Genomic DNA, 16,017 nt, shown 5'->3' with positions numbered 1-16,017 from the left:
GTCAGTATACTTTACGCGGACCGTGTGTTCGCTTCTCTTTCATCGCCGTAGCACGTTAACACGGGCCATCGTCGGCGTCCCGTCGGCACGACGACGCGTCGCGACGCGCCTACTCGAATTTTATCGAGAGAAATCCGGCTCGTCGCGCGTCGACGGGACGTGCACGCTGGGAAACACCATGCAGCGTCGTTCGAGTCGACGGATCCGCTGGGGATTACTCGAGCCGGGCGGATCCTCGGCGCGCGAACTTTTCATCATTGTTCGTTCACACAGTTTTCTCTCGCGCGGGAAACACGAGAGTAACGGAAATGCCCGGTCTCGAAACGCTCCCGCCGGACATCTTTCTCGGAAAGATGAAAAGGAGGGAAAGTGGCGCGGCGAAGGACGATCTCGTTGATCTCCTACTTTTTTTATCTCTCTCTCTCTCTCTCTCTTTCTGTCTCTCTCTTTCTTTCTGTCTCTCTCTTTCTTTCTCTCTCTCTCTCTTTCTTTCTCTCTCTCTTTCTGTCTCTCTCTTTCTCTCTCTCTCTCTCTCTCTCTCTCTCTCTCTCTCTCTCTCTCTCTCTCTCTCTCTCTCTCTCTCTCTCTCTCTCTCTCTCTCTCTCTCTCTCTCTCTCTCTCTCTCTCTCTCTCTCTCTCTCTCTCTCTCTCTCTCTCTCTCTCTCTCTCTCTCTCTCTTTCTCTCCCTCTCTCTCTCTCTCTCTCTCTCTCTCTCTCTCTCTCTCTCTCTCTCTTACTGTCTCTCTATCTTTCTCTCACTCTCTCTGACTCTGGTCTCTCGCTTTTCGTCCGACTATCTTGGCAACGGTAGACCGAGATGACGAGAGCTTAACGATGAAACACGCGCGAACGACGAGCGAGCGAGCGCGTAAGATTTTTGCACGTAGATAAAATGTTTTTTGCACCACGAAAGGAGGAACAAGTTTTGACACGTGTTTTTGAGGGAAACTCTACCTTTTTTTCCATGCTGTCCGCCGTGGACGCACGATTTGATTCATGTAAGTGACAAAGAAAATTTTTTTTCCACCTATCACCAGAAATCCCCCCTATTCTCTCTCTCTATATATCTCTCTGTGTTGCACAAACCTGTGTGTTAGTGTTTTTTTGTCGGAGCGTGTTCGGCGCGGCGCGGGCGCTCCGCGGCGCGGCTTCGACGTCTCGTTTCGCTCTGCATTTTTTCCGTCTCTGTCTCTGAACCCACACAGCCGTCCGACTGTTTCCCCCCGCCACACAACACACACTCTATCGCCCACCAACGTCTCTCCGTCTCTTTTTTTCGGAAAAGAGAAAAACCAATATACGCGGGGAGACAGCACGCGAAATTGCACCTTTCCTCGATATATATATATTATATATTATGTATACATACATATATGTATATAAATATGTATATATCTATATATTTACAGAAATATATATATACATATCTCTGCATGTACATATATGTACGTATAAAATAGACATATACATATATACATACGTATATGTGTATACAATGTAGCGCACTCTTCACACCTCGTGAAAATACGAACGATAACAGGCCGCGTAGACCGCAGGCGAACGCGATTCGTATTTTCACCGCGCATAATACGCCGTTTAACCCATTGATGGTCCATTGAAAATAATCGTTGATCCTTTTTTTCGATAGCGGAATCGACAAATGGAGGTGCCAGTAAGTTGAACCACACATATTAAGAGTGTTGTAGCAATGTATATCTCACCCTTCCGTTACCTATTCTCTCTCGTGTTGTTCTTTAGTATATTTTTTTTATCTCTCCCCTCGTTTTTACCTGTTGTGTCTCTCTTTCTCCCTCTCTCTCTCTCTCTCTCTCTCTCTTTCTGTTTCTCTCTCTTTCTTTCTCTCTCTCTCACTTCTCTTTAGTTGAATTTTTTATTTTTCACCTGTCGTTGTCTTGTTGTTGTTATTGGTTTTCGAATTCGGGTATTTTGAACACTCATCAAAGCACGCGCGCACATTCATCGTTCATCTACACATTCATCGTTCACCCGCACAGTACACGAGTTTACATACACATACATACACACAGCCGAGCATCTGTTCACACTTATGCGTGCCGTTCACAACACAAGTATGCACACATAGGATTAAATACACATATATGTGTTCGTAGCTAATCGACTGCAATGCGATACACACCCTGTACTTTCTAGTCTACCGCTTTCCGCTGAATTACAACCGTAGTCACGAGACACCGCGGGACCTCGTACAGACAAATACGATTTATTCACTCCGTTCTACTTCCTGCCCTGAAACGTGTGTATTTTTTTTTATTTATTTTTGTTTTGGTTCTTATGGTGTCCTTTTCCTGGGGGTTTTTACTCTCGTATTGTTCTGTCCCGTGACTAACTAGAGTGGCTTGCCCTGTCCGGACGCGTTTTCGCGCGGATATACCAACGGCTGTTTCTTCGTTCTAGAACCCGGTACTGCGCCGAGGAAGGTCCAGGTCCGACCATTAAGCTCCACCACGATGGTCATACAATGGGACGAGCCGGAGACACCGAACGGTCAAGTCACGGTTGGTTCTCTCGATTGTTTATTTCGCTTTCGTCTAACACTTTCGGTGCCGGGCGCAACGTTTTAGACACGAGAAAGTACATTCACTTTGCCAGTCGTTACATTAAACCAGAAACAACCTAGGGAAAAAATGGCTCGTATAGCACAAGACTAAGAACTTCACTCTTGATAATGTGCCCGGCCAGAGTCTCCTACAACCTTTCACCGCAGTGTTACAGGAATTGAAACATCGGCTATTTCTCCATAACAATTTAACGATTCTTTCGCTTTACGAAGTGGCGTGTGTTCATTATGCTCGTTACATAATGTTCCGTTACTCTACTCAAACTATATACAAGAGAAATAGAAACATTCCCCGTGTTTGTTACAAGTTTCGTTTCCGAGTTACGCAAAGTCCGAATCAAACCCAGTAAACGCGAAACGACTGGCAGATGAAAGTTCGATAGTTTCATTGAACGACGTCTTTAAAAGAAACTGCCTCCGTTCCGAACAGGGTTACAAAGTGTACTACACGACGAATCCGAACGAGCCGATGGCGTCCTGGCATTACCAGACAGTGGACAACAACCAGCTGACCACCGTCGGCGATCTGACGGCGCACGCGATCTACACGATCCGCGTGCAGGCGCTGACCAGCGTCGGACCTGGCCCGCTGAGTTCTCCCGTGCAAATAAAAACGCAGCAAGGGGTGCCGAGCCAGCCGGAGATGTTGACGGCGATCGAAACCGGGGAGACCAAAATAACGCTCCAATGGAGTAAACCTGTTCATAGCGCGGAGAATATCCTCAGCTATGAACTGTATTGGAACGATACTTACGCTCAGGTAGGTGTCACACTCTTCGAACCGTCCAATTAGAACCGAAAACGCAACGCACACACGAGTTTGTTCCCGAACAAACGATCCCTCCACTTAAGTTATCTCCACGCTCAGTATAGACAGTGTTCGATTATTTACCGAACCGGCGAACGAACACGCAGCATCGTGGGAAAGGAAAACGGAACCCGTTTCATTCCCGGCACGCGTGATTCTGACGATGTCGTCTTGTAATTCGTACAGGAAAAGCATCATCGGCGAATACCGGTGACGGAGAACTACACGCTGACGGGTCTGTACCCTAACACGCTGTACTACGTGTGGCTGGCGGCGAGGAGCCAGAGGGGCGAGGGAGCAACGACGATGCCGTGTCCGGTCCGCACGAAACAGTACGGTAAGCAGAACAGCAAAGAACCAGCGGAAAAGTGAAATGGGGAAGGAGTTCACGCAGCGAGGAGTGCCGAACAAAGGTCGATTCGCGATTGTGCCGATGAAGAGGACGTCTGAATGACGCGGGAGGATCGCGTTTCTCCGCGGTCCATCTGCACGGTCACGATCGCGAATCCTCCTGGCACAGCAGGTAGGAGGTGCTGTAGCGCTAGACGCTCCTGCAAGTAACGTAAGCTATGAGACGCGCGCGTCACAACCTTGAGAAGAGGCCATGTTTTGATAGGCAAGCTCTCGATGGCCAATGATCACGTGAATCCGTCATTGAACGCGATTCCTGGGCGGGTAAACGGGGATCACGCCAGAAGAGAAAGACGGAAGATTAGAGAGTATCGTTGAAACCGTGAAAAGTGTGGGAGAGTGAGAATGATTGCATGCGTTGCAAATAAGAAAGCCGTTTTGGATGCCACTTTATATATATATCTATATATATATACGTACATATCATACATATAAATTGCACTAAGCACTGCATCGATATATGTGTGCATTTTGGGCACCTCTTTTCATTCTCGATAACGTATGGTTTACACGTCCGTTCTTCGATTGTTTTTTATTTATCTTTTTTTTTCTCTCTCTCGTCACGTTGTTTCGTTCGAACCAACTCACGAAACGAGACACGGGGCACGGGACAAGTTGACTCGCGAGCAACACCGGCTCCTGGGTTAACCGCTCGTCCCCGGGCGAACATGTTTTGTTTTCTCTAATCACGTAATTTTTCGACTGTTCAAGGATCGACTCGTAGAATGTATTTTTCCTCGAGTGATCGATACCTCTCTGAACCTTGACCAATCGTCACCGTAATGTTTTCAGTTCGATCCCCCACGACTGTCGGTCACCGGAGCGAACGGTGACCAACGGGCTTCGAGCATCGTCGGGCTCCTTCGAGTCGAATCTCGCCGAAAATTCGTCGTTCACCGATTGAATATTTTATGCTTTTTTCACGCCAACCGACGGAATCGTTCGACCGCATTGCTCAACAGTTTGTGTTTGTTTGGCGTGAACGCTTCGACGTTTGAACGTTTATTATCGAGTTGTTTCATTGCTTTCGTTACATCCATTTTTTCTGCGTTCGTCTCAGCTTCCTTTCGATCGTGTCCCTCGTACCAAAGGAATTCCACCAATAAATTCTTTATCGATATTGTTCAATTCCAGTATTCGTCATTCAGTAATATTCAGCAAGTTTTCTTTCTAGAATAAAGCATCATTGCCGAAGAATGAATCAACGTTCGTTCGAACTTTAACCGTTTAGCTACGGCAAGGTTTCACGCGGTCGAATTTTCCACTGTTCAAATTAGATTAGATCTAGTCAGTTATTAGACCTACTTAATAAAGATTAGATCTAATCCGTGTTATATTAGACCATAACGAGCACGGTAAACGAAAGGTTCCAAAAGATCCGGAGTATTTGACGAATTCCCGGTGCAGTCTTCGTCTCGGGACCCGACGCTCGATCGACGGGCACCGATCGATCGATGACCGACGGATTGATTTCCCTGCCACGTTTTCGTTTTGTTTCTCCTCCCCCTATAACTGAGTGTTATACAGTCCCCGGGGCTCCGCCTCGCAATGTAAGCGGACAAGCGATCAGCCCGACGTCCATATTGGTAACATGGGAACCCCCGCCTGCCGGTCAATCGAACGGGAAGATCGTGTACTACAAGCTGCAAGTCGTCGAGAGCGGACGCTCCGACTCGGAGGCGAAGGTTATCAGACTGAATGACACGCAATTCGTGTTGGACGAACTGAAAAAATGGACCGAGTACCGGATTTGGGTATTGGCCGGGACCACCGTAGGTGACGGACCCCCGAGTTATCCTATCTCAGTCAGAACCCACGAGGACGGTATGTATCACTGACGTTCATTTTTAACGATCCTTCTACGTTTACGTCAGGCTGCCGAAGAGTGGCGCGAGAAGCTTCAACATTTGACACCCCGAAAATTTTCATCGAAGACAACACACTGTCGTCGTTAATCTGTCGCGTGTGCATCGATCTATTATATCACAGAGAGAGAGATAAGATGATTTTCGCGTTTTGTCGTGTTAAAACGTTTCGATGGGTCGTGTGAAATTTCGAGCGCCACGCTTCGCGTGTATCAAACACATTTCTACTCTTGCGAAGGCGACGTAATCACGCGGAACTAACAAGTTCGTCGCGCAAGAGCCAAAAATATAAAAGCCCGCCAAAAATCAGTTCCGAAGATGATCGCGCGAATCCAGTACGCGGGTTGCGATGACACGCCCTGTTTTCTCTCCGTGCCGATAATACAATCTCGTTCGGTCTGCCATTTTAAATGAAAATGAAAGAAAATAGAAAAATTCCTACGTACACGTATATCTAAATGTATTTTCGATTTCAGATTCCGCTAACGTCTCTACGATACCTGTCTCTTCCCGATACTGACACTCAAATACTCTGAATATCCCCACTCTACGAGTTTCCTTTTCGTTTTCACTGGTTCTGGTTTCCTTTTCGTTCATTTTTGTGTTTCCTCTTTTTCTCTCTTGTGCTCTGTATTTTCACATCGACGAACGATGATCAGTTCTTACTTTCGTTTAGTTTCGTTTCTTTGTTCACCTTGCGTTCCCCGTTCACATTATTACATCGCTGTTACTCCGTACCATTTTCGATCTTTCTTTCGTTCTCAGTCGTATCTTGATTAATTATTCTATTGTTGTATTCGTATATTTGTAATTTGTATATTGTACAAAGATAATCAGTATCCATAGCGTTTTTTCGCTGAGAGAAGCCACTTTTACGTTTCAGTTGACGCTTTCGAGAAACGAACTGTCAAGTCACCCCCGCCGCGACAAACGGAGGAAACGACACGGCTAACGGAAAACGTGTACACATGCATACAGATACACGCAAATATGTACACGCATAGACACAGACACCGCGTGCCTTTTTTTCGATCGTACGCGGGAAATATTGATTTTTGCCGCGCGAACGCAACTTTTGAACGCGCGCACTTTTTTTCCACGTCTCTCCTTCAAAGCTGGTCCATCGCTCTCCTATCGCGTACTCTCTGACAAAAAGAAACAAAAAAAAAAGAGAAAAAAGAGTAATAAAAAAAAACTGCTCCCCCACCCCCACGATACATCCCATTTTTTTGGACGGGACGCGCGGTATCCCCACGCGGACGAGACGCGGAACCATGTTGGCCTTACTTTTTTTGGCTGGCGAGATTTTATATTTTTGGAATTTTTGCTACAACGAATCTCCACGCATTATTCTATGCACCCAGATGCCCCCGGAATACCCGAAGCCCCCCATTAGTGTGTCCCAGAAAATTTTTTCCAGGTGCACGCAGCCACGGATTTTTCAGAAGCTGATAACCAATTTTTGAACTCAGCTATAACAGTATTTGCCCCCCGACCAAACTAATCGCCCCCTCGCCCACCCGCCCCCACTGCCCTGAAAAGATTCGACGACAAAAAAGAAAAAAAAAAGAGAAAAGAGATGAAAAATTTTGCAGTCAACCGAGATATGCGTGTTTTCTAACAACTTTTTACAGGGCCTTAATCGCAACACTCCCCTTTGCCCGTTGCCGTTGGTTTTTTGTACCCCCGGATTTGAAAAGCCCCACTTTTGAAAAAAACTTGGATACCCATTTTAACACGCTAACTAATACTCTAATTATACTCACTCACGTGTTTTTGTCTTTCCTTAAAGCATTTGCAGGAGGATGATCCAGGTTTTGAACAGCTAGTTTTTAAGATTTATTCGCACTAACGTATTATATCGACTGTCTAATGATATGTACTCATTCACACTCAATGTTCTTTCTGGTGGTTACCGTGGTTACGTCTGTAAAGATGTTTCGTTTCTCTCTTTTAGTTCGTTGACTCACTCTTGCCACGTGTAATGAAGATAGAAAACCAAGCTGTCCGTCCCGACGCACTCTCGCAGCATTGTTCCTGCCGTTTCGGCAGGTGATTCGTATCAAACAAAACCAAAAAAAAAAACAGAGAAAAAGAAAAAATAGAAAATAGAAAAAGAGAACAAACCAAAAAAGAACCCGTACAAAACCCGTAGGGGGAAAGAAAAAGGAACGAACAAAGCAATGAGATCGCGGGCTTTGATCGATCGCGAGAAAGTTTATCGGTCGGAAATAATGACTGCGAGAACGAGGACGGCAGCTTGCCAATAAAACGCTTACGTATATATATAAAAACTATAGCGTATGTATATCACACACAAAAAATATATATAAAACGCACTTTTTTCACTATAAACATATATACATATATGCGTGTATACATATGCACGCACGTGTACGTGACACGCAGACGTGCACGTACACGTGCGCATATATATCTATGCATATATATTTCTACATATCTCTGATATATAAGGCTCTTCTGTCTTTAGTTAAGATTTAGTTCTACCTATTGTTTGCACATGTTTAGAGCATGCCTTCGTTTGTTTAACGACTCCTCGATTTCACCAAAAAGAAAAGAAGAAAAATTCTCCCAAATCGATCATTATCTCTCATGATCCACCCACACCCTCTCAACCACCGATCGTCTCTCAACCGTACCGATCCAAAGACTGATTTCCCGTCACCCTAAAAAAAAAAAAAGAAAAAAAAAGAAAAAAAAGAAAAGAGAAACAAACAAAAACGTCGAGCTACGTCGAGTCTGCCTAAACCGGCCTCCTGAACTAACCGACAAGTATACGATACTTACTTTCCACTGAGTTATCCGAAATGAATGGCATGCAGATGCATGAAGAAATTTTGCTTTTCGTTTCGACTCCACCGTCCGGTACTCCTCGTCCCGTTTTCGGTGCGCGCACACGCCGTCGTATGCGTCGACGCCGTCCAACAGCCTGCATGGTCACAGTTTTTTCAACCCCAGCCCCCCTGAATCACACCTCCACGCCCCAACAACCACTCCGCCAGCCCTCTACCGTAAACCAGACCGGCCACTCTCGACTAATCGGCTTAACGGAAGCACACGCAACGAACAGGCCCCCGAGAGAAAAAGTTCTCGCCTCGAACGTGTAACGATACGGAATCAATGGGTATCGATGAGAAACGATCGACGCGGGACACTTTTGTTCCTTTATTTGCTCTATCTCTGTTTCTGTCTCTCTTTCTTTCTCTCTACCGTTTTCTCTCTCTTTCTCTCTTTCTCTCTTTCTCTCTCTCTCTCTCTTTCTCTCTCTCTCTCTCTCTCTCTCTCTCTCTCTCTCTCTCTCTCTCTCTCTCTCTCTCTCTCTCTTTCTCTCTCTCTCTCTCTCTCTCTCTCTCTCTCTCTCTCTCTCTCTCTCGGTGGTCCGCGGACGCGTCGTACGACAAGCGTCTAGTGGTACAGGCGGTCGTTTTCACTCGGAGAAAAATGAGCGTGCAGGATCGGGCCGCGGTGGGTAGGGCGGACTTGCAACGGCAGCTCTTTTGTCTTGGAAAAATAATCGAAGACCTTGGTCGGACGCGAAATCGGAATCATTTGTTGCGAGGAGCATTGTGAGGGCGTCATTGTCGCGGAAAAAGTCGTACGAACGCGTCTCTAACGACGTTCCCACCGAACCTTTTGCACTCGGCACCACCGGTATGCCCAGGATCCTCTTTCGTTTCACCGTCACCGACCGCCACACGTCCCTACCCACCTCCCTCGTACATCCACCCGACTCCCACAGTTCCTCCCGCGCATTGTCCCGTTTACGGACCGACCGATCCAGCCGTCCACCCTCTAAGAGCAGACTCGGCAAAGCGAGGCGGAACGATAAAAAGCACTGCTGAAAGCACCCTGCCGTGTAAGCTCGCACATTGTCAAGCACAAAAGTTCACCGTCGTATATACTCGTATATATACTCGTTCGTTAATGTTATTGTCGCCGCCTAGTACCACCACTGTTCTAACTCGCAATTAAATCATTCTGAACGTATATATTATCGATCTCTCTCTATCTATCTCTGTCTATCTATCTCTCACCCACATATTATATATATATATATAGATAAATTACGTGTATTTGCACAACGTGTATGGTCGTTTGATTCACCGTCGGCACTAAGTACTTAGGTGTGTGTGCACGGGGCACCGGTTTAAAAGACACAGACAAAAAAAAAGAAAAGAAAAGAAAAGAGCATCGTCGCGACTGTACGCCCGAGTACCGCTGAGTTTTCGCTATTTTTCTCTCACCGAACGCGGGCACCACGTTTCCTCTTTCGATTCGCACCCACCAACGCACGCATGTAAGAGAGTCTCGCACACGCGTGTCGCGCACGAACGAAAAGAGTAGCAAAGAGGAGGATGTAGAGGAGGATGAGGAGGACCAAGTATTTACGCACCTACGCACAGAGATCACACTCGGGCAGACGCACGCCTCCGCCACCGTCACACGTCCTCTTCAACACACACCCCTTTTCGACCGCAAGCCCCCCGAAAACCCTTCGTAGAATATCACCGCCACTGTTTAACCACGCACCCACTTGAAAAGCACCCTTCGCTTCTCGGATAAACAGCCGACAGCCTAAAAGCACACGCGTGCACGCGTATATATATATATATCTACATGCACGTATAGGTCGTGTGCGTGGGTGAGAATGTGTGTGTTGCGCCGCGCGTGTTTACGCGAGCCGTGAGGGAACATACCCGCGCGTAAGCGCGCGAACGACTGCTAATACGCGCGACACATCCGACGCGTATTTACTCGGCCCCGACGTTCGCCGCGTGTACATCGGGAAGCGGCCGGTACGTTTCGTCGGTACAACACGCGACTAACTGTCAATTGTAGCTGATACGCAGCTGATGCACCGGGTGCGTCGGAATAACATACGCGAGCGAAGTGTGGTTCCTCGTGGAATAAGACGGGAGAGATGTACGATAAAGTTCCTTGATTCAGCACTTCAGTTTTCAGAGAATTCTGATTAACGATTTATAGAATTCTGATAAGGTAATATTCGGATCTAGCGGAACATGGAAATACTTTTCTCACGCGCGACTCTGTAGACGAAGGCGAAAGGTCAATCTTAATTTTCTCGAAGACGAAGAGAATTAATGACCGTCAGTCTATATTTCTGTCGACTCTTCTCACGAGGAATCAATTTACGCTCCCTCGCGTGATTACAACGCACCCCGTACACCGTGCCTGTGTACAGAAGCAAAAGTCACCCTCGCAAAACCACCCCCAAACTGTCGATCGTCGTGCGACCTTGCATTCGCACCTTTCTCGGGGTGATCTCGAGAGCCTCCCAACAACACCCCCACGTACCCCGGAAACGCGAGCATCCCCGTGTCGTCGGCAGGCTCCCGGTAAATGGTTTATCGGCGTGCATCGGCTCGATGCGCGACGAGATCACGACGAACAAGGGTGCGTGCGTGAATGCGTGAGCGAGTGCGTAGAAAGAGTATACGGGGATGCGAGAGACGGCAACGACGACGACGACGACACGTGTCGTGGGTGATAAACACGAGGAGAACAGAAGAACGAGACGCTACGGAGGCGCGGAACGTTCGCGGGCGACACTATCGCGTGAATACGTCGGTCGGATCGGTGAACAATTCGGGTGACGAACTGCGGAATCGTGAGCCGCGAGGGCAGGGAAGGGAAGAGGTTCGAAACATTTGAATACCAATATCCATACGATTTTCTTCATTGTCTTCATCCATTCACTCGATGGCCACGAGTTTCTCGTGGCGACTGGCAACGGTGCGTCGATAACGACGCGGAGAAGCCTCGACGCGATTCGCTTTACAGAGTGTTGACTCGATCGTTTCAAGTTCTATTTACGATCGAGCGAAAACCGTCGGCGTTCTCCGGTCTCGCGTCGAGCACCGATAGATTCATTACTGCGGTATTTTCGTTAATATTCTTTTTCTTTTACACTCACCACGCTCGTTGGAATGATATCACCATACCAGCCCTTCTCTATATTGTCTATACGTGCACCTTCGTTCTCTGCATGCAAGAAAAAACCGACCTATTTCTCCAATCTTCTGCCTCTGTAAGTTACATCGTATCTTTGATATTGAATTACTATTTTACTCGATATGTATTATATAATACGTTCTTTACATATTACATACATACATATATATATATATATAAACGTACCACGTATCATATATATTATCTATACGTATTATATCCTGTTTCTTCGTATCGTGTATTGACACTTATTATATATTATACATATTATTATTATTATTATTATTATTATTATTATCATTATTATTATATATTACATATATATACATGTTCTCCTAGGTATCTAGAAAAAGTATATTACACTTGTATGTGTATGTATATTTTTTTTTTACGTTTGTACTGGAATCTTTAACGACCTGCGGTGAAACTCGTAACTTTTTTACGTAGCTTGTAACGTCAGAATATCGACGATTGCGATCATTAACGAACCCCTTGAAACCTCAACCCCACCCACCACCCGCCACCCCCCCAACACCCACGTTTGTTTCTTTTCTATCGATCACGCCGAATCGCCGTTTCCGATTTCCTCAGGAACGCATGCCGCTCCCGCCGCCCCTCTCCTCCCCCCGCAACGGCCCGTATCCTAGATTCCTTTGGTTCGACCCGGCAAACCGCGCCGACGGTGAAAACCAACAAATATGAAAAACCAATCCAGGAATCCGATTGTTCCACGTATCGCGGCACACACCGGCCCCTCTCTCTCTCTCTTTCTCTCTTTTCGGTACATGTATCCGGCCGCCGATTAAAACGACACGCTTTATTTCGCGACCGCATCTACGTGCATCATTTTGCGAAGAATTTTGTGATTTTTGCGTGGGTGAATGCGCGGGTGGATGCTGCTGGCGAGAAACAAAAGGGAGCAGAAAGAGCGACGGAAATATTTTTTGCCGCGGTCCGAAAAAATCCGTCTCTCTGCCCCCGACCCACGCCCCTCTCACTCACTCTCTCTCTCTCTCTCTCTCTCTCTCTCTCTCTCTCTCTCTCTCTCTCTCTCTCTCTCTCTCTCTCTCTCTCTCTCTCTCTCTCCTCTCTCTCTCTCTCTCTCCTCTCTCTCTCTCTCTCCTCTCTCTCTCTCTCTCTCTCTCTCTCTCTCTCTCTCTCTCTCTCTCTCTCTCTCTCTCTCTCTCTCTCTCTCTCTCTCTCTCTCTCTCTCTCTCTCTCTCTCTCTCTCTCTCTCTCTCTTTCTCTCTCTCTCTCTCTCTCTCTTTCTTTCTCTCTCTTTCTCTTTTTTACTCTCTCTCTCTCTCTCTCTCTCTCTCTCTCTCTCTCTCGACGAATCTCTGTCAGGAAATAATACAGATTTTTGTATCGAGCTAATGTTTTTTGCGGGTGACTTTTTGGAGTTGCGAAAACAGAAAAGGAAACAATGGGGAACAAAATGGAACGAAAGAACACCCAAAGAGAGAACAATTTTTTCCCCCCGAAACACATACTTTCCACCTTTTTACCGCACTTATATCCTCATCTTCTATTCGTGAATTTTTTACGTGCGACTACGAGGCGCATCGCGTGCGTTTTTTTCCTCCCCCTCTCTGTCTCTTTCTCTCTCTCTCTATCTATCTATCTCGAACTGTCTCTTTTTTTTCTTTCTTCTTCAACCCCCTGTCACTGGTGTCCATTCGTACATACGACAAACGTAGCCAAACAGAAGAAGATCCTCACGGTTGATACGTCCCGAACCACACGTGTCCGAAGTCTCCCCTCTTCTTACGACTTATGGTTTCTCCTTCCCAGCTTTCTTTTCAGTAGACATTTTATCATAGGTCTTCCCTCTCGACGCCCCGTGCCGCGAGGGAAACGACGGGACCGACAGCGTCGCGTCTCTCGTTTCTCACTTCGAAACCATCACTTTCCATTTCCGTTTCCGCGTCTTTCTCGGTACCGTTCTCCAGGTTGTTTCCTCTCGAAACGACGAATCCGTTCTTCTTGGAGAACGCGCGCGGGAAACCGAAGCGGGACCGTCTCTCTCTCGACGACAGGGGGCGCGTGGACATGAGCCTTTAGTTATTTCATATTTGGAGTAGTGATTGCGCATGCCAAAAAAAAAGAAAAGAAAAGAAAAAAAAGAAAGATATTCTCACATCTCCCGCCTCTCTGCGACCAACTGCAACCGAGGACCAAGCGATATTTTTCTATATTAACGATCGAATTCGAAAGAGAATTTTGTCCACCGACCATTTTCTCGGCAGAGCGATAAAAAATATTACGAACAGTGCAGAAAAAGGGGTGCGATTGGAATCGAGCGCGTGGGAGGGAGGGAAAGGACGATCGAGCGAGTGCGCGTGTGCCTGTTTTTACAAGAAGCACAGACAGAGAGATTCATACATATATATATGTATCTATTTTTTTCTCGTATCTCCGAATCGAGGCAAAAGAAAGATCCAAAAAAAAATAAAAGAATGAAAATAATTGAAAAGAAAGAAAGAAAGAAAGTAAGAAAGTAAGAAAGCAAAAGAAAAAGATATAACGTATAGGCCGTTGAAAAGAGACCACACGTTTTTTTCACGTTGATAATAAGCAGTAGTATGCTACCCACTGATATGCCTAAACATACTAAATATTTTATAATTCTACTCAATATTACGTGCGAATTTGACACGAATTTTTACGAGTTTTTTTTCCCACTTTTTTGGCGACTTTTGGGGCGCAGCTGAAAAAAGTGAGTATCCCTTAGCTCGTCTGGAGTTGTGCCATGAATTTTCTTCCTGTTTAATCGTTTTCTATATCTATATTTTTTCACCTTTTTATCCGTCTCTTTCGCATATACTATGTATACATACGTATATCGTTTTGTACTTTTTTTCCACCTTTTCTAAGAGACCATTTTGGAGATGTCACGTTTTTTTCCTCGTGGTTTTTTTGTTGCTGCTAAAGGCAAGGCGGAAAACGATCGGAAGCGAGCTAGCGGCCACGTTTTGCGTATCCGGCAAAACGCTACGCGCCCGCCAAATTTTGTTTTTTGCGCTGCGTAGCCCGCCACGACTGTGGGTTGTAATTTGATAATTATCGATCACGTGAATCGCGAGAGGTCTAGAAGCAAAAAGTCCTGCCTCTCCGACGAACGAACGAACGATATCATACATTAATAGATCACCGCGTTCAACAGCGATCGTTTGGCTTTTCTTTGTCGTAAATACCTTTTTTACCCCCCTTTGCAACGCACTTGTTTTATTTTCTTGCCAGTCTACCGTAGAAAACTTGCAGTTCATTAATTGCTCTCGTACGAAGCTAGGTAACCATTTAGACGACGCTGAAGTTTCTCGTTTTCTTAACTCCCGCCCGACTGGTTTTTCGTTCTACCCCCTCCCCCACTCTTTTATTTTTCTGTGTGATGCCGACAACATTTTCCGGCGCCGGATACTGGACCGTCCATGAAACGCGCCATTTATCGCCAATCAGAATCTGCGTGAAACGCGTCGCTTTGACAACGGCAAAACAACCCCGGGACGAAAAAAAAAATGAGAGAAAAGAAAGATTAAAAAAATCACCGCCACCAGGCTTCGGAAACTCGTTGAAGAGAATAAAAAAAAAAAAAGAGGGAAAATAAAGGCAACGGGAGTCGATGGGGACGGTGTTCCCGACAAATTATCCGAGGCGGCTTGTCGATGTGGGTAACTGTAAATACACGAAGATACGTTTTGTTACCCTTGCACGTTTATCGAAAAAACACGAATGCACGATTCTGTTGGCACAGTTTTCATTCCGCACCCAGCACCAATGATCGTAGATCGCTGATATATACATACATATATACATATATACATATATATAAATATATATATAATAAATATATATATATATATATATATATATATATATATATATATATATATTTTATACATATGTATAAAATTGCTTCGTTTCAACATGGACTCTCCAATATTGCCGTAGCATTATCGTCCAACGTAACCGCGCGCTTTGCATCTCGATGACGTATTTATACGGGCGTTCATACATTCGCGGTTCTCAAACCGAATGCAGAATAAAAACATGCATTATTGGTATTCAAATGGAGGATTATCGTGCCGTAGGGACGTAGAGCATGAGGTACTACGTACCTCGTAATATTGTTTGTACGTCGTTTTGTCCGTGTGTGACTGGTGGCATGTACATATTCACCATTTACTTTTTCTTTATTTATTCCCGGTTCCATTCGACCCGCCGTTTACATTTCAACTGTCCCTCCACCGTATTTGTTTCGCGTCCATTATGTTCCCCTTCTTGCGTTAATTTTTCATCGATCCCGCGACGCTTTGATTTCTCGGGCTCCCTTCATATTA

The 16,017-nt window shown here is 45.8% G+C and overlaps 1 protein-coding gene across 15 annotated transcripts in view; it reads left to right on the top strand.

Annotated features, from left to right (window-relative positions):
- Lar (tyrosine-protein phosphatase Lar) overlaps nucleotides 1-16,017 on the top strand; it is a 376,216-nt gene that overhangs the window by 351,525 nt on the left and 8,674 nt on the right. For 11 of the 15 annotated variants that reach the window (XM_076373806.1, XM_076373803.1, XM_076373804.1 and 8 more), the window contains 5 exons: nucleotides 1,649-1,672; nucleotides 2,437-2,537; nucleotides 3,030-3,359; nucleotides 3,594-3,744; nucleotides 5,346-5,642. In XM_076373806.1, the coding sequence (XP_076229921.1) occupies nucleotides 1,649-1,672; nucleotides 2,437-2,537; nucleotides 3,030-3,359; nucleotides 3,594-3,744; nucleotides 5,346-5,642 (903 nt within the window). Of the gene's footprint in view, nucleotides 1-10; nucleotides 999-1,648; nucleotides 1,673-2,436; nucleotides 2,538-3,029; nucleotides 3,360-3,593; nucleotides 3,745-5,345; nucleotides 5,643-16,017 lie in introns of those variants that run through there. The other 4 variants (XM_076373810.1, XM_076373801.1, XM_076373808.1 and 1 more) reach the window with 4 other exon arrangements.

Source organism: Nomia melanderi, chromosome 14 (assembly GCF_051020985.1).
Source record: "Nomia melanderi isolate GNS246 chromosome 14, iyNomMela1, whole genome shotgun sequence".
NCBI classification, from domain to species: domain Eukaryota; kingdom Metazoa; phylum Arthropoda; class Insecta; order Hymenoptera; family Halictidae; genus Nomia; species Nomia melanderi.
The sequence above is the reverse complement of the archived record's forward strand: the minus strand, read 5'-3'. Positions and strand labels throughout refer to the sequence as shown.